The 18,803-nt window shown below is 52.9% G+C and overlaps 2 protein-coding genes and 1 long non-coding RNA gene across 7 annotated transcripts; 2 read left to right on the top strand and 1 right to left on the bottom strand.

The window, feature by feature from the left end:
- Positions 1-2,715: 2,715 nt before the first annotated feature.
- On the top strand, positions 2,716-8,586 carry LOC100061740 (retinol dehydrogenase 16). The gene is made up of 5 exons (XM_005613515.4): positions 2,716-3,165; positions 5,199-5,457; positions 6,790-6,953; positions 7,725-7,960; positions 8,299-8,586. Exons 1-4 carry the CDS (start codon positions 2,853-2,855, stop codon positions 7,940-7,942), a joined length of 954 nt encoding a protein of 317 aa, XP_005613572.3. The 5' UTR covers positions 2,716-2,852; the 3' UTR covers positions 7,943-7,960; positions 8,299-8,586.
- LOC138924699 (uncharacterized) lies at positions 8,511-14,954 on the bottom strand. 2 transcript variants are annotated; one of them, XR_011439790.1, is made up of 3 exons: positions 14,746-14,954; positions 13,788-13,909; positions 8,511-10,138 (listed from the first exon to the last, which is right to left on the bottom strand). It is a non-coding gene; the product is annotated as an uncharacterized lncRNA (long non-coding RNA). The 2 variants fall into 2 exon arrangements; XR_011439789.1 differs by lacking the exon at positions 8,511-10,138 and having other exon boundaries at positions 13,532-13,909; positions 14,746-14,877.
- Positions 10,318-18,075, top strand: LOC138924698 (retinol dehydrogenase 16-like). 4 transcript variants are annotated; one of them, XM_070270295.1, is made up of 6 exons: positions 10,318-10,520; positions 12,413-12,727; positions 14,761-15,019; positions 16,270-16,433; positions 17,248-17,484; positions 17,815-18,075. In XM_070270295.1, the coding sequence occupies exons 2-5, from the start codon at positions 12,415-12,417 to the stop codon at positions 17,463-17,465; spliced, it is 954 nt and encodes a 317-aa protein (XP_070126396.1). In that variant the 5' UTR covers positions 10,318-10,520; positions 12,413-12,414; the 3' UTR covers positions 17,466-17,484; positions 17,815-18,075. The 4 variants fall into 4 exon arrangements, with proteins under 4 accessions (XP_070126396.1, XP_070126398.1, XP_070126397.1 ...); XM_070270297.1 differs by lacking the exon at positions 10,318-10,520 and having other exon boundaries at positions 12,222-12,727; positions 17,830-18,075; XM_070270296.1 differs by lacking the exon at positions 10,318-10,520 and having other exon boundaries at positions 12,222-12,727; positions 17,794-18,075.
- The last annotated feature ends 728 nt before the right edge of the window (positions 18,076-18,803 follow it).

Genomic DNA, 18,803 nt, shown 5'->3' with positions numbered 1-18,803 from the left:
CTAGGTATGTCTTTACATTTTTGACCCCTACTCCAGGTAGTGGGGGCTGCGTACGTGTAGGACTGGAAACAAGCTTGCACAATTGACCCTCAATTCCTGCCCTTTCCATGCTCTCCTCTTTGTCACCTATCTTCCTCCCTTTCTGAAGACCCATACTGGGTGTGTTGCTGAGCACAAACTCAGGTTCATTTATCAGCCACATGAAGACCAATAAGTGGAACGGCAGGCTTATGGCAATGAAAGAGGTTTAGTATTGAGAGGTAGCCAGACGAGGAGATGAGAGTAAAAACCCAGGTTTACCTCCCTGAAGGGAAAAAGAGAGGGGTTTTAATCTGGGTTCTAGGTGAGGGAGGGGAAACCTGTGGCCTTGCTGGTTGGCACCTTCCCACCAGCCTGCCTTTGGCCCTGAAGACTGAGTTTCTTTTCCCTTGACTGTATGGACTTTCCAGTTAGTTTTCATCTTCAGGATGAAAGACCTGCATTTGGTCTTCTCAGGCTGAATCTTGACCTCTGGACCTTGATTTCCTGGGGAAGACTGCACACTCATATGCTAAGGAGCGACGGAAAGAGGTGGTTAGTTTTAAACAAGAGGCGATGGTGCTGGGTGTGCACAGCTGCAGTCAGCAAAGCTTATCTCAAAGGTTTTGCTCTAAGAAAGATTTTGACTCCTTCGTTCTTGTTTTTAGGTGGAGAAGGGGCAATGGGTGGGTGGAGGATGCCCTGACTCTCGAGAGTGGCCCCCGCTGAGACTCTGCAGGGCACCACCAGGGGGCACCCACTTCAACTCCATAACTCATGGGGCTCACAGGTGCTGTCCTGGGTCCTGGCCCAGCTGCTGCTACCCAGGGTGTGGGAGAGGATTTGAGCCTCTGGATATGCAGTGCGGGATCTCAGTGCAGAGACTGGTGTAGGGTCCCGTCACCCGGGCCCCTCTGAAGGATTATTGGTTCTGGCCCCTGCAACTCCCAGGTGAGGGAGCATCACCCCAGGATCCTGTTCTCTCTCTGCTCTCTCCCAAACTTTCAGATTGTTCCCATCTGGAATGGCCTCAAACTCCTTCATGACCCTAACACCAGGCTTGCTATCCGTCTCAGGATTCACAAGAGCGACGCAGCAAGCGTGAGGGCTGACAGATGTTTCTGCTGCGAGCCCTCCCGGCAACTTACGGTGGAAGGAATTCGTGCTCACTGACAAAAATGTCCCAAGTTCCTTCCCAGAAACCATGACCTTATCCCTTAGGAGGGTTTGGTGTCCCGATAGGATTTGCGCGTCGCCGTGGCCCTCTAAGAATTTCCTGGGCCCTTTCCTTGCTCCTGGCCTGCTTCCTCCCCCAGCCTTCGGGAAGCCCTTGTCGGAGGGTGCAGTCACCCAGGAAGCAGGGACAGACTGGTTTTGGCAGGACCAGCCTCTGTCAGGCTGCTGCTGCCTCCCACCTTGAGGGACAGGCTCCTTCAGGACTGCAGTCAGCTCCCTGCATAGAAAGGTTACGACTGAAAGCGAATCTGAGGCCTTGTCTGTCTTTCTTGCCTGCTTGGGTGGGTCTGGTTTCATCTGAGCCTCTGGTTTCTGAGGGGCAGCCTTTCCTTCGTCCTCCCAGGGCCTCTCCTCTTTCCTACTTACCAGTCAGAGCTGTGACAAATGTGGACGGTGAGGGAGACGCCCAGAGCAGTGACACTGGCTCCTGTCCCTGCCCCACTCACCTACTCCCTTCGCCACGCTGTGCCACCCCCTTTTATGAAATGGTGTCCTCCACCTCAGCATGAAGCCTCTCCAGGGACAGCTGTTGTGGGTCCCGTATCTGGTCCTTTCTTTAGTCTCCTTAGGGGCAGCTCCCTCCTCCTCTCCATCATCCCCTGAGGCCAATGGAACTAATACCGGTCCAATTATTGGGGTTCACATCCCTGCCTGCTGGGTGAGGTTTATGTCACCGTGTGCATTGGTCCGTGTTCGAGTCATTCTTTTCTGCCTTTGGAGTCTGTGTCTGAGTGGTCTGGGTTCCAGATGAGTGTCCAGGCAGGGGAGGGGCAGGAGGGGAGGGCAATGTAACTGGGGACCCAGAGGTCTTCTAGTGACAGGGCCTCACCACTGCATAAAGGAGGACTAACTGTTAGACCCACTTATGTCAGTCCCCCCGTTCAGCCCTCCCAGCATCTCGGAGAAGCCGCACAGCTGCACGTGTCCACCCCCACTGCCTCTTCTCCCCTTTCTTTGCCTCTGACCTCACACACCCCCTTTGCTCTCCTGAACGCCTTTCTGCAGAGAGAATTACTGTATCAGAAGGAGACCTAGTCCTTCAAGTCCTTTCCTTCTCCTTCTAACCCTAGAGAGGCTGACAGTGACTCAGATTTCTGAGGAGAGGGTGCTGTGTGCCGAGCCCTCTGAGGAAACCCAGGCCCTGAGAGGGTGCTGAATGTAAGTGTGTTGAATCCAGAGCGTCTTCCCACGAAGAACCTTCCTGAGGTCGGGAAGATCGAGCCCAGCGTGTTGGCAGACGAGGACAAAGAGTTCTGAGCCCTGAACCTAGAACAGAGTGGCCTGTGCCGCTCAGTGTGTGGCACCTGGACGCGGAGAGCAGATGGAATGAGAGGCCTGGGGCAGTGGGGCGGACAGTGATGCTTTCTTTCTGGGCAGGAGTTGGAATTTTCAAGGGCAAATGGTCAGCTCTTGCAAAAGTAGTCCAAAGGGCAGATAGGTAGGGAGAGAATAGAATGTTCCAGAAAGATAGTCATCAGGAGGGCAATTGGAGACTTCATGTCAGAGAGCCTGGAGGCCACACAGCCAGCACAGCCTCCTGATCGAGGATACCAGACTCTTCTGATCACAGCCTGTCTCTGTCTGTCCCCTGCAAAGCCATGTGGCTGTACCTGGCAGTGCTCGTGGGCCTGTACTACCTCCTGCGCTGGTACCGGGAGAGGCAGGTGGTGAGCAACCTCCAAGACAAGTACGTCTTCATCACGGGCTGTGACTCAGGCTTCGGGAACCAGTTGGCCAGGCAGCTGGACCTGCGAGGCTTGAGGGTGCTGGCCGCGTGTCTGACGGAGAAGGGGGCCGAGCAGCTGAGGGACTGGACGTCAGGCAGGGTGCAGACGGTGATCCTGGATGTGACCAAGACAGAGAGCATCGCTGCAGCCACCCAGTGGGTGAAGGAGCGCGTGGGGGACAGAGGTAACACTCAGATTTGTCGGGTCTGTTTCTCTTCTGTCTGTGAAGGGAGACTTCTTGTCTGCTGCTGGGGAAGATTCCCTAGGTGTTTTCCAGGACTCGAGGTCATACTCCCTTTCTTTCCCTCACGCAGTTCACCAGCTGAGCCTCTTCTCTTTCCACTGCCCCCACCTCCCGTCCTTGGAGATCTGGAGGTTTGGGGAGAGCTGCCCTGATGAGATACCAGATTCCCTGTCTGAGGTGCCCCCTCCTGTCTCGGCAGAAGATCTGCATTTCTTGACGCTGAGCGCCCCGGGGGAGATCAGAGCCCACTTTCTGGAGGACGAGTGGAGATGGGGCACCAACTCCGAGGCTTGTGTGGGTGGCTGGGGCAGCGCTGGAGGCGGGCTCCTGTTCTTAGCACTGTACCATGTTCTTGCTGGGGACCCATAATCCTCCCCCAAGGAGTCACTGTCACCCATTTCAGGTGAGCACACTGAGCTTTCCGGACTTGTTAAGGAAGGCTAATAATCCAGCGCAAGTTCACATTCTCTCTCTCTCTCTCTCTTTTTAAACTACCCTAGTGCCTGTCTTATTATGGGGGAAGAGAGGAACACTAATTTTTTTTATCTAAGTATAAATGTAAAACATGACCATTGTGGAAAATGCAGAAAAGCATGGGATCAAAACGAAAGTCACCCACATTCTACCAGCAGAGATGAGTCCTGGGACCCTTTTGACATAGACCGTATTACACTTAGGACAGAGTTTGTACCCTATTCTGTTCGTTGAAGGAAGATGAGCATTTTGCAATATAATGAAAATTTCTTTAAAAGCATATATTTAATGATTGAGCATATTCTATCCCTTTGAATAGCTTTACTTTTTAGAACAGTACCTCATGTATGATATGAAATTGTTTCCTGCGTTTTATTCACATTCGTGACTCGTGTCTCGGTGAACTTTCCCAAATCTCTCTGCGTAACCGTGCATGTTGACTGGGTTCTTAGAAGCAGCATGTGTGCTGGGAGAATGTGAGTCCTGGAAGGGCAGCCTGTTTCTGAGCAGGGAAGGGACTCAACTGTCTGGGTCCATCCTGTGCCCCCCACGGCCCCAGCTCCCTGAATCCCAGTTCCTGCTGCCCTGAGGGCTGTTGGTGGGTGGCTCTTCAGTGTCTGTGCTCAGAATCACATCTTTGAGTCCTGCAGAGAGGTTTCCACGAGGCTGGCTGAACTAGGGCCGAGGGGGAGGGGCGAGGGTGGCCTCCTGTGTGGGTGGGAGGAGAGGGGGCACTTCTGCTGCAGAGGGTGAAGTCTGTGCAGAGAGGGTGACGGGAGGGTCGAGATAGTCTCCCGCTCATAGACGAAGGATCCTACAGGATCCCCCAGATCCTATAGGACCTTTGCTCCCTATTGCTGCACGTGTTTCAAGGCGAATCCCTGAGGTCACCTCCTGCCTGTTCTCACCTTCCTCCGACCTGGGGTTTCAGGTCTGCGTTACCCAATCTACCTCTTCCCAGATAATAGCTATATTTTCTTCTTTTCGTCTGTTTTCTTTTCTCTCTTTTTTCCTTGCTCTCCTTTCCTCATTCTCTCTCTGTGTGTCTCTCCTTCACCATAGATATTTGTTGCACACTCACTAAAGACGCTGTCTAGGAATTCGGAAAACGTAGGTGAGCGTTTATAATGCCCGCAGGACAACAATGAAGTGTGAAAACCCAAAACATTACTGTGAGTGTTCCGGACTATGGACGCACGAGATTCCTCAACATCAGCTCGTGCCTTCATCAAATGTGGGGTGATTGCCCGTTATCAACCAAGCAGTGGCTGGGCCATGAAGACTAAATCTGGAGGAAGTCATATTTTCTGTCCTCCATGAGCTTACAGGGTCTGCCCTCCCCTAAACCCACCGGCAGTGTGTTGTTATCTGTTTTCCTCCCTCCCCATGCAACCTCTCTTTGAATGTCCTCACGTGACTGGAAGGTGCATTGCAACCACAGCTGTGTCCACACTCACGGGCACAATGCAGTGTTGCTCTCTTTCCCCCATTGTACCCAGGACTGTGGGGCCTGGTGAATAACGCTGGTGTCTTCATGCCCTCGGCACCCAATGAGTGGCTGACCAAACAGGACTTCGTGAAGATCATCGACGTGAACCTGCTGGGGTTGATTGAGGTGACTCTGAGCCTGCTGCCCCTAGTGAGGAAGGCGAGAGGCCGTGTGGTCAACGTCTCCAGTGCCGCGGGCCGGTTGGCCATTTGTGGTGGGGGCTACTGCATCTCCAAGTATGGCGTCGAGGCCTTCTCGGACTCCCTCAGGTACTGGACTGGGTTAGAGGCCCTCCCTCAGTCCTCCTGCTTCTGTGCTTCCAGCAACACCTTTTCAGTCTCTTTCTTCCAGATCCCTCTCTCTTGCTTTGTGCAAGGCCTTCATTGGGAAGCACTTTTTTGTGTCCCGGGTGTGGGAGAGCATCCCAGTCTTTAGAGTTTTATTCAAACTATTTCTACCTAGATGAGGGCCCACAATTGGAAAGTGTCTGCGGCACAATTGGCACTTCCATAGTATGGCTGCAGAGGCCATGTCCATAACCCCTGTGGCACTGAGCTTCGGGGAGTCCTTGCAGAGGGGCTAGAGTGTTTGAGTTTATTCAACAGATACTTCGTGGCGATTTTGTGAGTACACAATAAATGCGTCCGAGGACAAGATTTAATCCCTGACCTGAAACATCTGACAGCTGAGACAGGGACGAGAGATATAGAAATGTTGTGGCCATCTCTCACAGAGCTTGGAATCAAGTCAGCCATGGTGGCCGTGATGCCAGAGGAGTGAAGGGAGGGTACTGGATAGGGGTCTGAGCTGAGGATGAAGAACTGAACTTGGTAACCTGGAAACCTGAGAAATAGGGTGGGAAGTCTTCCTGGACGAGGGAATGACGTCAGCCAAGCCCAGGGTTTGTAATGGTTGAGCGCCTATGCTGCAGAGTTCTCCAGATGTGAAGGACAAGGCCTGGACTGGCAGGAGAGGCGCTAGGCGGGTGGGCACAGGTGGGCTCGTGGAGGCACATGGGCCCTGGACAGGCTGTGGACCTTCATGCTGTTGGCAGTGGAACCCCATGGAAGGGATTTCATCAGGGGAGCTACTTTGTGAAATCAGCATCTAGAGAACCCATTGGCTGCAGGGCAGAGGATGGCTTTGAATGTAGGGGAGCTGGGACTGCAGGCAGAGAGAGGCTCCGTAGGGGACAGATGGCCAGGCAGTTGACTAGAGCAGCAGAGAGGAGAGAGAGGATTGAGGAGGGTGGAAGAAGTAAGATGGGCAAAGTCTGGAGATGGATTGGGTGTGAGGGGACACAAGAGAAGAGAGCACTTATCGGGTGCCTTGTAGTAGAATAGGTAGGAGTTAGGGCTGATGAGTAACCTGCACCACATGCTTGTGAAATATGTGGAAAAATGTACAAACCTTATACAGAGACTATGCCATTGTCATAAGTTTTCTCCCCCTGGCTGTTGCACTTTGAAACTTTCTAAGCTTTTGAGATGTGTCGCCCCAATCCTGTGTTGAGGTTGCATCATTCTGTTTGCTTTTTGTTTGCCGTGTTTTGTCTCCCAAGGCCTCTGAAGTCCTTGCCCCTCTTCCTGTCTGCCTTGCAGGAGGGAGCTCTCCTACTTTGGGGTGAAGGTGGCTATTATCGAGCCTGGTTACTTCAAGACCAACATGACCAGGCATGAGAATTTTTCTCAGGGCTACCAGGAGGCCTGGGAGCGGGCCCGTCCAGAGATCAAGGAGATCTACGGGGAGAAGATCCTGGCATCCCGTGAGTGAGCTGTGGACCATGGGGAGAGAAGCAAACCATTGTCTGGAAGCCTGGGTGCATCGTTAGTGCCTCCTCAGGTCTTGGGTCCCTGCTCCAGGCCTGACTCACCCACGAAGTGGGAACATTTCCTTCCAGCCGTGGTCTTGAGTGATTAACTGGTAACTTAAGGAAAGGATCCAGACTTGCGAGACTTGGAGACTATTGTCTCATCTGAACCCCTCATAATGAGGAGGAAACTTAAGCTAGAGAGGGAAGACACCCCTGGACCCATGGAAAGCTGGCATTTGAGCTTTTGGTTTCCAGGTGCCTATTTTTCCAATGTTTGTAGAGACTTCCAGCTTATGCGGTGCACACACAGCCACGAGTTCCTTAACAGCAGGACAGTTGCAGAGAAGTGTGTCATCAGCTCATTTTGTTGTTGTGTGAGTATTGTAGTGTGTACTCACACAAACAAAGAGGGTATATAGCCTGCTACGCACATAGGCAGTGCGGTACTAATCTTACGGTACTGTTGTAATGTGGTTCGTGGGTTGAACAGAACATCTTTTTGCAGTGCATCGCTGTATTTGCAGGGATAGAGTCAGAGGGGGCTTAGTGTGGACAGTGTTCCTGGGGTAAGAATTGGGACACACTCCAATGACATCCATGGATTCCATGTGAAGCATGATTTTGGGGGGCCCATGAGCTTTTAGAAACTTTTCTCTTAAGTTGATCGGAAAGTGGGACAATGGGGAGTGAGGATATATTTGGATGGTGTCTCGTTCTTGACAGTTATTAAATCACCTGAAATATTCAAGCCAAGCTACTGGGAGAATGTGTCCTTGGTCACAGACTGCATGGAACATGCCCTGACTTCCTGCCACCCCCGTACCCGATACTCACCTGGCTGGGATACCAAGCTCATCTACCTCCCCATGAGCTACATGCCCTCTATCCTGGTGGACGCCATCTTCTACTGGAGCTACCCAAAGCCCGCCAAGGGCCTGTAGCCAAGCCTGGGGTGCACGGTAGGGTGGAGTAGGGTACTGTGGGAGGGAGGGATGCATCAGGGGGAGGGAAATAGAGTGGAGAGAGGGGTTCTCATGTCACCAGGGAAAACAATCTCACCTCTCCCCTCACTTCTGGGACATTACGCAGCACTCTGGGGATATCTGGAGGAAAGAACCAAGTTTTGCGGCTGAGCAACAGGGCGTCGTGGCACACATCCATGCCCTGAGCCTTAAGTGACCTCTCAAGGCTTGGAGTCTCATGGCCCTTCTGCCACCCGAGGAATCCACACTTTTGGGAGGGTGTGAGCAGCTGCACTCAGCCCCAGCTGAGCCTGCTCTGCCTCTGTCCTCCTCAGTTGTACCTTGGCCCTGGCCAGTCTCCCCTCCCACAGGATGGAAAGGCCTGGTGAAGGAGAAGAGCCCTCTCCACTGAAGACATCTGTGGACAGAGGTGGAGGTGTGGAGGGAGACCAACAGCCTGACCCCTCAGCCTCAGGTCCAAGTCAGCAGACCTCGCTGGAAGGTGGTGTGCTCAATAGGGTTACTGACAGAGGACACAGAAATCAACTTTTGATTTGTCTTGAAAGCATGGATTTCCATTCCTTATTTTTGCCTCAAAATAAAACTTGAAAAGTTTACCCTGGCCCAGTGATTGGAAGCGTGACCTTGGGGAGTGGTGGGGTGTGGGTCTGTGAGAGGAAGAGTGAGGTGATTTCACAAGGTCAAGGGATGAGTGGGATGAGCTGAGGAGGCATTGGACAGAGAAGTTAGGTCACTCCCTCCCTTCCACACAACTAGTGGCTGATGTTTTCCTCCAAGGATTTATCAGGTAATGTGGGATCACAGGATTAGACACCAGGATGGACGAAAAAGGAGAGGTGGCTAAGTGACTGGTAGGGCCCAACCCTTCCTTGGGGACATCCAGCCTCTCCCTTCACCAGCAAACTCTCTCTATCTGTGCCCTCCTTTAAAGTCCTCGCTCTGCACCCTCTGCCATCCCCAGATTCCTCCGCCCAGATCCCCTCCCTTCTGGACCGCAGTCTCTCACTTTCTACCAAGCTTTGTTGAGAACCTACTGTGTGCTGGGCACGATTCCCCTAATTACCCAGTGCTTCCCGAGGGCCCGCCTCTCTCCGTCTCCACTGTTCTGCTGATGTTCTGAGAATGGACTCCACAGAGAAGGCATTTGCAGAAAGTGATAGAGATTTCTGTGCTGAGTACAAATTGGCGTTGGCAGGTCCCTTCTGGTGTCTTCGTTTCCCTCTCGTAGTTTAAAGTTGAGGACATTGGGCCTTTCTGGAACCTGATGTAGAACAATGTCAGCATTCTTCATAAAAACACCACGTGGGGTAGGATATTGCACGGCCCTACATTCTGAAATGTATGTTGAGTGCTTGGTGTCAGACAAGGGACTGCTGAAGACACAGAGATGATTGAGTGGATCCTCAAGGATCTGCAAGTCCTTCAAAGCTCTGCTGTCAGTCCACTCAAGGTCAGTCCATGTCCCCCACACCAATGCAAAGCAAGAGCATCATGCTGGATCTGAAGTCTCCAGGTTTTCACAATACTATTTATACACACACAGTCAGACACTCCAACAAACTGAAATCAAGTAAAGGATGGCTGATTCACTTTATAATCTCGAGGGCATGTGTTCAGGAGGTTTGGACTCACCCCCAGGAGTCTTCTCCAGAGTGTCAGAGAACTGTGAGGTTACAAAGCCCTGGCCCTCCATACTGGGCTCCACGTGGTGAGCAGTTCTGCACCATCATTGGTTCCATGGCCCCAAACTTGGAGTGGGAGTCAAGGGTGCCATCTTAGACAGGCTGGAAAAACAATGGCCTTGAAAAGAAGTCCAAAGCAAAGAAGTCCAAGTCCTCACCCTCTTCCCTCCACAGAGCCCCATCCTCCTCCTTCTCGGCTTCTTTCCCTGGGGAGGGAGGCAGGTCCAGTCTGACGGAGCTGTGCAGGGCCTGGCACCCATACCATCAGAGTTAATGGGGGTGCCCCAAGGAAGCTGCCCTCATTTCTTCTTCCCTTTGCTCTCCGGGCCTCTTTTGAGGAGCACAGAGTCAGTGACTTCCCTCCTGTGCCTCTGGTGCCCTTCAATTTTCAGATCTTCAGCACGGGAAGGCGGGGATGTGTCTACATTTTCAGACCCGCGCTCCAGGTGGTGGGGGCGGAATACCTGTACGGCTGTAAAGAAGTTTGCACAGTTAGGTCTCATTCCCTGCCCTGTCCAAGCTCCCTTTTTCCTCTACCTACGCCAGTCCCTCTTCTGAAGACCCTCACTGGCTGAAGAAGGGAATGGGTTGGTGAAGGATGCCCTGACATTTGACTGCGGTCAGGTGAGACTCTGCAGGGCGCCACCAGGTGGCGCACGACTCCGTTCCAGCACGCATCTGGCTCACAGGTGCTGTCTTGTGTCCGGGCCCCGCTGCCCGGCCCCTGGACGCGGGAGGAGATTTTAGCGTCGAGAACTCCTGAGGAGGATCTCAGTGCAGAGATGGGTGGCAGTGGGTCTCCATCCTGGGGGCGCCTGCGAAGGATGTCTCTTTATGGCCCCTGCAACTCCCGGGTGAGTGAGCCTCTGACCAGGTTCCAGTTCTCTCTCTGCTCTCTCCCGAACTTCCTGATTGTTCCCATCTGGAATGGCCTCAAACTCTTTCATGATCCTACCGCCAAGGGTCCTATCACCTTCAGGATTCACAAGAGTGACGCAGGAGGCAAGAGGGCTGACGGCTGCCTCTGCTGCATGGCCTCTTGGGAACTTATGGTTGAAGGAATTTCTGGTCACTGACAAAAAGTCTTCCTTCCCATGGTTCCTTCCCAGAAACCATGACCTTACCCCTTCGCAGGGTTTGGTATCTGGTTAGGATTTGCGTGTTGCCTTGGCCCCCTGAGAGTTTCCAGGGCTCATTCCTTCCTCCGGGCCTGCTTCCTCCCCCAGGCTTCGGGAAGCCCTGTCAGAGGGTGGTGGCAGTCACCGAGGAAGCAGGGACAGGCTGTTTTTGGCAGGACCAGCCTCTGTCAGGCTGCTGCTGCCTGCCACCTTGAGGGACAGGCTCCTTCAGGCCTACAGGTGGATCCCTGCATAGAAAGGTTACATCTGAAGGCGAATCTGCCCCCTTGTCTGTCTTTCTTGCCTGCTTGGGTGGGTCCGGGGCCAATTGAACCTCTGGTTTCTGAGGGGCAGCGTCTCCTTTGCCCTCACAGGGCCTCTCCTTTTTCCTACTTACCAGTCAGAGCTGTGACAAATGTGGACGGTGAGGGAGACGCCCAGAGCAGTGACACTGGCTCCCGTCCCGGCCCCACTCACCAACTCCGTTCCCCACGCTGTGCCACCCCCTTTTATGAAATGGTGTCCTCGACCTCAGCACGAAGCCCCTCCAGGGACAGCTGTTGTGAACCCCATTTCTAGTCCTTTCTTTAGTCTCCTGAGGGGGCAGCTCCCTCCTCCTCTCCATCATCCCCCTGAGGCCAATGGAACTAATACCGGTCCAATTATTGGGGTTCACATCCCTGCCTGCTGGGTGAGGTTTATGTCACCGTGTGCATTGGTCCGTGTTCGAGTCAGTCTTTTCTGCCTTTGGAGTCTGTGTCTGAGTGGTCTGGGTTCCAGATGAGTGTCCAGGCAGGGGAGGGGCAGGAGGGGAGGGCAATGTAACTGGGGACCCAGAGGTCTTCTAGTGACAGGGCCTCACCACTGCATAAAGGAGGGCTAACTGTTAGACCCACTTATGTCAGTCCCCCCGTTCAGCCCTCCCAGCATCTCGGAGAAGCCGCACAGCTGCGCGTGTCCACCCCCACTGCCTCTTCTCCCCTTTCTTTGCCTCTGACCTCACACACCCCCTTTGCTCTCCTGAACGCCTTTCTGCAGAGAGAATTACTGTATCAGAAGGAGACCTAGTCCTTCAAGTCCTTTCCTTCTCCTTCTAACCCTAGAGAGGCTGACAGTGACTCAGATTTCTGAGGAGAGGGTGCTGTGTGCCGAGCCCTCTGAGGAAACCCAGGCCCTGAGAGGGTGCTGAATGTAAGTGTGTTGAATCCAGTGCGTCTTCCCACGAAGAACCTTCCTGAGGTCGGGAAGATCGAGCCCAGCGTGTTGGCAGACGAGGAGAAAGAGTTCTGAGCCCTGAACCTAGAACAGAGTGGCCTGTGCCGCTCAGTGTGTGGCACCTGGACGCAGAGAGCAGATGGAATGAGAGGCCTGGGGCAGTGGGGCGGACAGTGATGCTTTCTTTCTGGGCAGGAATTGCAATTTTCAAGGGCATGTGGTGAGCGTTGCAAAAGCAGTCCAAAGGGCAGATAGGTAGGGAGAGAATAGAATGTTCCAGAAAGATAGTCATCAGGAGGGCAATTGGAGACTTCATGTCAGAGAGCCTGGAGGCCACACAGCCAGCACAGCCTCCTGATCGAGGATACCAGACTCTTCTGATCACAGCCTGTCTCTGTCTGTCCCCTGCAAAGCCATGTGGCTGTACCTGGCAGTGCTCGTGGGCCTGTACTACCTCCTGCGCTGGTACCGGGAGAGGCAGGTGGTGAGCAACCTCCAAGACAAGTACGTCTTCATCACGGGCTGTGACTCAGGCTTCGGGAACCAGTTGGCCAGGCAGCTGGACCTGCGAGGCTTGAGGGTGCTGGCCGCGTGTCTGACGGAGAAGGGGGCCGAGCAGCTGAGGGACCGGACGTCAGACAGGGTGCAGACGGTGATCCTGGATGTGACCAAGACAGAGAGCATCGCTGCAGCCACCCAGTGGGTAAAGGAGCGCGTGGGGGACAGAGGTAACACCCAGATTTGTCGGGTCTGTTTCTCTTCTGTCTGTGAAGGGAGACTTCTTGTCTGCTGCTGGGAAAGATCCCTAGGTGTTTTCCAGGACTCGAGGTCATACTCCCTTTCTTTCCCTCACGCAGTTCACCAGTCGAGCCTCTTCTCTTTCCACTGCCCCCTCCTCCCGTCCTCGGAGCTCTGGAGGTTTGGGGAGAGCTGCCCTGATGAGAATTTGCCCTTCCGGACTCCCTGTCTGAGGTGCCCCCTCCTGTCTCGGCAGAAGTTCTGCATTTCTTGATGCTGAGCGCCCCGGGGGAGATCAGAACCCACTTTCTGGAGGACGAGTGGAGATGGGGCACCAACTCCGAGGCTTGTGTGGGCGGCTGGGGCAGCGCTGGAGCCGGGCTCCTGTTCTCAGCACTGTACCATGTTCTTGCTGGGGACCCATAATCCTCCCCCAGGGAGTCACCGTCACACACATATCAGATGATGACATTGAGCTTTCAGGACTTGCTAAGGAAGGTCAAGAATCCAGTGCAAGTTCACATGCTCTCTCTCTATTTTTAAAACTACAATTGTGCCTGTCGTGTTATGCTGGAGGAAAAGAACATTAGTTTCTTTTTTCTAAGTATAAGTGTAAAACATGAGCATTGTGGAAGACACAGTAAAGTACAGGATCAAAATGAAACTCACCCGCAGTCTACCAGCAGAGACAAGTCCTGGGAACCTTTGACATAGACGGTGTTACACATTGCACACAGTTTCTATCCTATTCTTTTCATTGAAAGAAGATGAGCATTTTTACAATATAATTAAAATTGCTTCAAAAGATATATTTAATGATTAAGAATAATCTATCCCTTTGAATAGTATTACTTTTTAGAACAGTACCTCATGTATGATATGAAATCGTTTCCTCCATTTTATTCACATTCGCGACTCGTGTCCCGGTGAACTTTCCCAAATCTCTCTGTGTAACCGTGCATGTTGACTGGGTTCTTAGAAGCAGCATGTCTGCTGGGAGAATGCGTGTCCTGGAAGGGCAGCCTGTTTCTGAGCAGGGGAGGGACTCACCTTTCTGGCTCCATCTTGTGCCCTCCGTGGCCACAACTCCCCCGAATGCCTGCTCCTGCTGCCCCGAGGGCTGTTGGTGGGTAGCTCTTTAGTGTCTGTGCTCAGAATCGCGTCCTTGAGTCCTGCAGAGAGGTCTCCATGAAGCTGGGTGAATTGAGGGCTGAGGGGGAGGGGTGAGGGTGGCCTCCTGTGTGGGTGGGAGGAGAGGGGGCATTTTCTGGTGCAGAGGGTGAAGTCTGTGCATGGAGGGTGGGGGTGAGACAGCCTTGCCTCCCCCCATGGGCTGCCCCTTGGAATTGATCTCCCAGGTCCTACAGGACTCTTGCTCACTATTGCTGCAGGTGTTTCAAGGTCAGTCCCTGAGGTCACCTCCTGCCTGTTCTCACCTTCCCCCGACCTGGGGTTTCAGGTCTGCTTTACCCCACCAACTTCCAGCAAGATTTTAGTCATCTTTTTTTTCTTTTTGTCCATTACCTTTTGCCTTTTTCTTCCTCTCTCCCCACCCTTCCTCATTCTCTCTCTGTGTGTCTCTCTACTCCCCCACAGATATTTGTTGCACACTCACGAAAGGCGCTGTCTGGGAACTCTGAAAATGTAGGTGAGCGTTTATAATGCCTGCAGGACAACATTGATGTGTGAAAACCCAAAACATTACTGTCCGTGTTCCAGACTATGGACACACTAGATACCTCAACATCACTCCCTGCCTTCATTAACTGTGGGGTGATGGCCCATTGTCCACCAGGCAGCGATTGGGCCAGGCAGAATAAGTCAGGACAGAGGCACGCTTTCTGTCCTCCAACAACATATGGCGTCTGCACTCCCCAAACCCTACCAAAAGCATGGTGTTATCTGTTCTACTGACTCCCCATGCAACCTCTCTCATACAGTCCTCACGTGATTGGAAGGTGAATTAGAACCACAGCTGTGTCCTCACAATGCAGTGTTGCTCTCTCACCCCTGCTGTGTCCAGGACTGTGGGGCCTGGTGAATAACGCTGGCATTGCCGTGCCTGTGGCACCCAATGAGTGGCTGACCAAACAGGACTTCATGAAGATCCTCAACGTGAACCTGCTGGGGGTGATCGAGGTGACCCTGAGCCTGCTGCCCCTAGTGAGGAAGGCGCGGGGCCGCGTGGTCAACGTCTCCAGCGTCATGGGCCGGGTGTCTCTGCTTGGTGGCGGCTACTGCATCTCCAAGTATGGTGTCGAGGCCTTCTCGGACTCCCTCAGGTACTGGACTGGGTTAGAGGCCCTCCCTCAGTCCTCCTGCTTCTGTGCTTCCAGGCAAGCCTTTTCCTGGGTTCTTCTGTCAGGATCCCTCTCTCTTGCTCCGTGCTAGGTATTCATCGGGAAGTACTTTTTTATGTTCTGGGTTTTGTAATGGGCCCCAGGCCAGCAGACTTTTATTTAATCTATCCCTGCCCTGGAGGAGGGCCCATAGTCAGAAGGTATCTGAGGCAGAAGTGGAACTGGGATAAGGTGGCTGCAGAGAACATGTCTAAAACCCCTACGACATTCAGTTCAGGGAGCCCTTGAGGTGGAGGTAGAGTCTTAGAGTCAATTCAACAGATACTTCTTGGTACCTTTGTGAGTGCACAATCAACGTGTCTGAGGACATCAAGATTTGGTCCCTGACTAAACAGTGTGACAACTGAGAAAGGGACAAGTAATATAGAAATGTTGTGGCCATTTCATCTGACACTTGCACGAAATTAGCCATGGTGGCCCTGGTCCCATAGGTATAATGGCAGGGAACTGGATAGGGATCTGAGCTGAGGATGAAGAACTGAACTCGGTCACCTGGCCACCTGAGAAATAGGGTGTGAAGGCTCCCTGGATGAAGGAATGAAGTCAGGCAAGCCCAGGGTGAGTAATGGTTGAGCGCCTATGCTGCAGTGCCATCCAGGGGTAAAGGACAAGGCCCTTGCTGACAGGAGGGATGCTGTCCCCATGGAAGGGATTTAATCAGGGGAGCTACTTTGTCAAATCAGCGTCTACAGAACCGACTGGCTTCAGGGCAGAGGATGGCTCTGAAAGAAGGGGAGTTGAGACGATAGGCAGAGAGAGGCTCCTTAGGGCACAGATGGCCAGGCAGTTGACTAGAGCAGGCGAGGGGAGAGAGAGGATTGAGGAGAGTGGAGGAAGTTGGATGGGCAAAGTCTGGAGATAGATTGGATGTGAGAGGACACAGGAGGAGAGAGCAGTTAAGGGGTGCCTTGAAGTAGAATAGGGGTGAAGATTTAGAGCTAATAAGCAGATGCGTGTCAAATATGTGGAAAAATGTACCAACCTTCTAGAGAGATACGCCATCATCATCATTTTTCTCTCCCTTGCTACTGCACTTGAAACTTCTCAAGCATTTGGGTGTATGCCATTCAAATCCTGTGTTGAGGTTGCATCATTCTGTTTGCTTTTTGTTTGCCGTGTTTTGTCTCCCAAGGCCTCTGAAGTCCTTGCCCCTCTTCCTGTCTGCCTTGCAGGAGGGAGCTCTCCTACTTTGGGGTGAAGGTGGCTATTATCGAGCCTGGTTACTTCAAGACCAACATGACCAGGCATGAGAATTTTTCTCAGGGCTACCACGAGGCCTGGGAGCGGGCCCATCCAGAGATCAAGGAGATCTACGGGGAGAAGAGCCTGGCATCCCGTGAGTGAGCTGTGGACCATGGGGAGAGAAGCAAACCATTGTCTGGAAGCCTGGATGCATCGTTAGTGCCTCCTCAGGTCTCAGGCTCATGCTCCAGGCTCTGAATCACGCACGCAGCGGGGACGTTTAGCTCCATCCCGTTGTCCTGTGTGGTCCTCTCTGGTAGCCAAAGGAAATGATCCAGGTTTGTTAGGCCTGGGGGCTACTGTTTCATCCAAACCTCTCATTATCTTGAGGAGGAAACTGAAGCCACAGAGGGAAGATACCCCTTGATCCATGGCAAACTGTCTTTAGAGCTGCTGGTTTTCAGGTGCCTAGGTTTGCAGTGTTTGTGAAGACCTCCAGTTTATGCAGTGCACATACAGCCACGAGTTGCTTAACGGTGGAGACAGGTTCTGAGAAGTGCATCATTAGGCCATTTTGTTATTGTGCGAAGATCATAGAGTATAGTTACACAAACCCAGATGGTAGGGCCTACTATACACCTAGGCTGTATGGTCCTAATCGTATGGGACCATTGTATGGGGTGCAGGGGTGGCAGGCGGTCAGGACCTGTTTTATGCAGTTTGTGGTTTGACCAGAACATCCTTTGGCAGTGCAGCACTGTATTTCCAGGAGTAGAATCAGATGGGCTTAGTGCGGAGAGTGTTCTTGGGGTAAGAGTTGGTACACGCTGCCAGGCCATCCACGGATTCCATTTGGGGCATGATTTTATGGGCCCCAAGCGTTTTTAGAAACTTTTCTCTAGAGCTGATCTGAAAGTGGGGCAGTAGTGAAGTGAGAATATAATTGGATGGTGTCTCCTTCTTGACAGTCGTGAAGTTAGCGGTAATGTTCGAGCCGAGGTGGGGTCACAATTTGTGCTTGGTGACAGACTGCATGGAACATGCCCTGACCACCTGCCACCCCCGGACCCGATACTCACCTGGCTGGGATGCCAAGTTCATCTACCTCCCCATGAGCTACATGCCCTCCATCCTGGTGGATGCCATCTGCTACTGGAGCTTCCCAAGGCCCGCCAAGGGCCTGTAGCCCAAGCCTGGGGTGCACGGTAGGGTGGAGTTGGGTACTGTGTGAGGGAGGGATGCATCGGGGGGAGGGAAATAGAGTAGGCCTCCTCCCAGGGCTTCTCCCTGGACATTACTCAGGATTCTGGGGATAATTGGAGGAAAGAACCCAGTTTTGCAGCTGAGGAACAGGGCCTCTTGGCTCACATCCGTGCCCTGATCCTTGAGTGACGTCTCAAGGCTCAGAGTCTCGTGGCCCTTCTGCCACCCCGAGGAATCCACACTTTTGGGAGGGTGTGAGCAGCTGGACTCAGCCCCAGCTGAGCCTGCTCTGCCTCTGTCCTCCTCCTCAGTTGTACCTTGGCCCTGGCCAGTCTCCCCTCCCACAGGATGGAAAGGCCTGGAGAAGGAGAAGACCCCTCTCCACTGAAGACATCTGTGGACAGAGGTGGAGGTGTGGAGGGTGACCAACAGCCTGACCCATCAGCCTCAGGTCCAAGTCAGCAGACCTCGCTGCAAGGTGGTGTGCTCAATAGGGTTCCTGACAGAGGACACAGAAGTCACTGTTTGATTTGTATGAGTCAATGGTTTTCAATTCCTTATTTTTGCCTTAAAATAAATGTTGAAAATTTTAATGAGGCCTATGGGTTGTAACCATGAACGTGGGGAGTGGTGGGGTCTGTGTCTATGAGAAGAAGAGTCACGTGATGTCACAGGGGTCAAAGGATGAGTGACATGACCTGAGGAGGCATTGGACGGAGAAGTCAGGTCACTCCCTTCCTTCCCCAGAAGGGAGGGGCTAATGCTTCCTTTCCTGTATTTATCAGGTAGTGTGGGATCACAGGGTTAGACACAAGGATGGACAAAGAAGGAGAGGTGGCTAAGTGACTGGCAGGGCCCAGACTCTTCCCTGGGGACGTCAAGCCTCTCTCCTCAGCAGCAACCTCTCTCCCTCTCTGCCTATCTGTCCCTATCTGACCTTAACATCGCCCCCTTTCCTCCTCTGCCATCCTTAGGTTTCCCAGCCTGCATCCCCTCCCCACACTCTCCAGTGGAGGAGAGGATGAGTCCCTTCTGGACCCCAGTCTTTCACTTTCTACCAAGCTTTGTTGAGTCCCTACTGTGTGCTGGGCACAATTCCCTTAATTGCCAAGTGCTTCCTGAGGGCCCGCCTCTCTCCGTCTCCACTGTTCTGATGATGTTCTGAGAAGGGACTCCACAGAGAAGGCATTTGCAGAAAGTGATAGAGATTCCTGTGCTGAGTACCAATTGGAGTTGGCAGGTACCTTGCCAGGTGTCTTAGTTTCCCTCTGGTATTTGAAAGTCGAGGACAGGGAGCCTTTAGGGAACCTAGTGTAGAACA

The sequence above is a fragment of the Equus caballus genome, chromosome 6, assembly GCF_041296265.1.
Source record: "Equus caballus isolate H_3958 breed thoroughbred chromosome 6, TB-T2T, whole genome shotgun sequence".
Lineage (NCBI taxonomy): Eukaryota > Metazoa > Chordata > Mammalia > Perissodactyla > Equidae > Equus > Equus caballus.
The sequence above is the reverse complement of the archived record's forward strand: the minus strand, read 5'-3'. Positions and strand labels throughout refer to the sequence as shown.

What these genes read in the sequence shown, in the direction of transcription:
- LOC138924698 (XM_070270295.1), top strand. Translation starts at nt 12,415, where the DNA reads ATGTGGCTGTACCTGGCAGTGCTCGTGGGCCTGTACTACCTCCTGCGC. An exon ending in GCCTTCTCGGACTCCCTCAG is followed by an intron (nt 15,020 to 16,269) that starts GTACTGGACTGG and finishes TCTGCCTTGCAG; the next exon opens with GAGGGAGCTCTCCTACTTTG. An exon ending in GGAGAAGAGCCTGGCATCCC is followed by an intron (nt 16,434 to 17,247) that starts GTGAGTGAGCTG and finishes CCTTCTTGACAG; the next exon opens with TCGTGAAGTTAGCGGTAATG.
- LOC100061740 (XM_005613515.4), top strand. Translation starts at nt 2,853, where the DNA reads ATGTGGCTGTACCTGGCAGTGCTCGTGGGCCTGTACTACCTCCTGCGC. An exon ending in GCCTTCTCGGACTCCCTCAG is followed by an intron (nt 5,458 to 6,789) that starts GTACTGGACTGG and finishes TCTGCCTTGCAG; the next exon opens with GAGGGAGCTCTCCTACTTTG. An exon ending in GGAGAAGATCCTGGCATCCC is followed by an intron (nt 6,954 to 7,724) that starts GTGAGTGAGCTG and finishes CGTTCTTGACAG; the next exon opens with TTATTAAATCACCTGAAATA.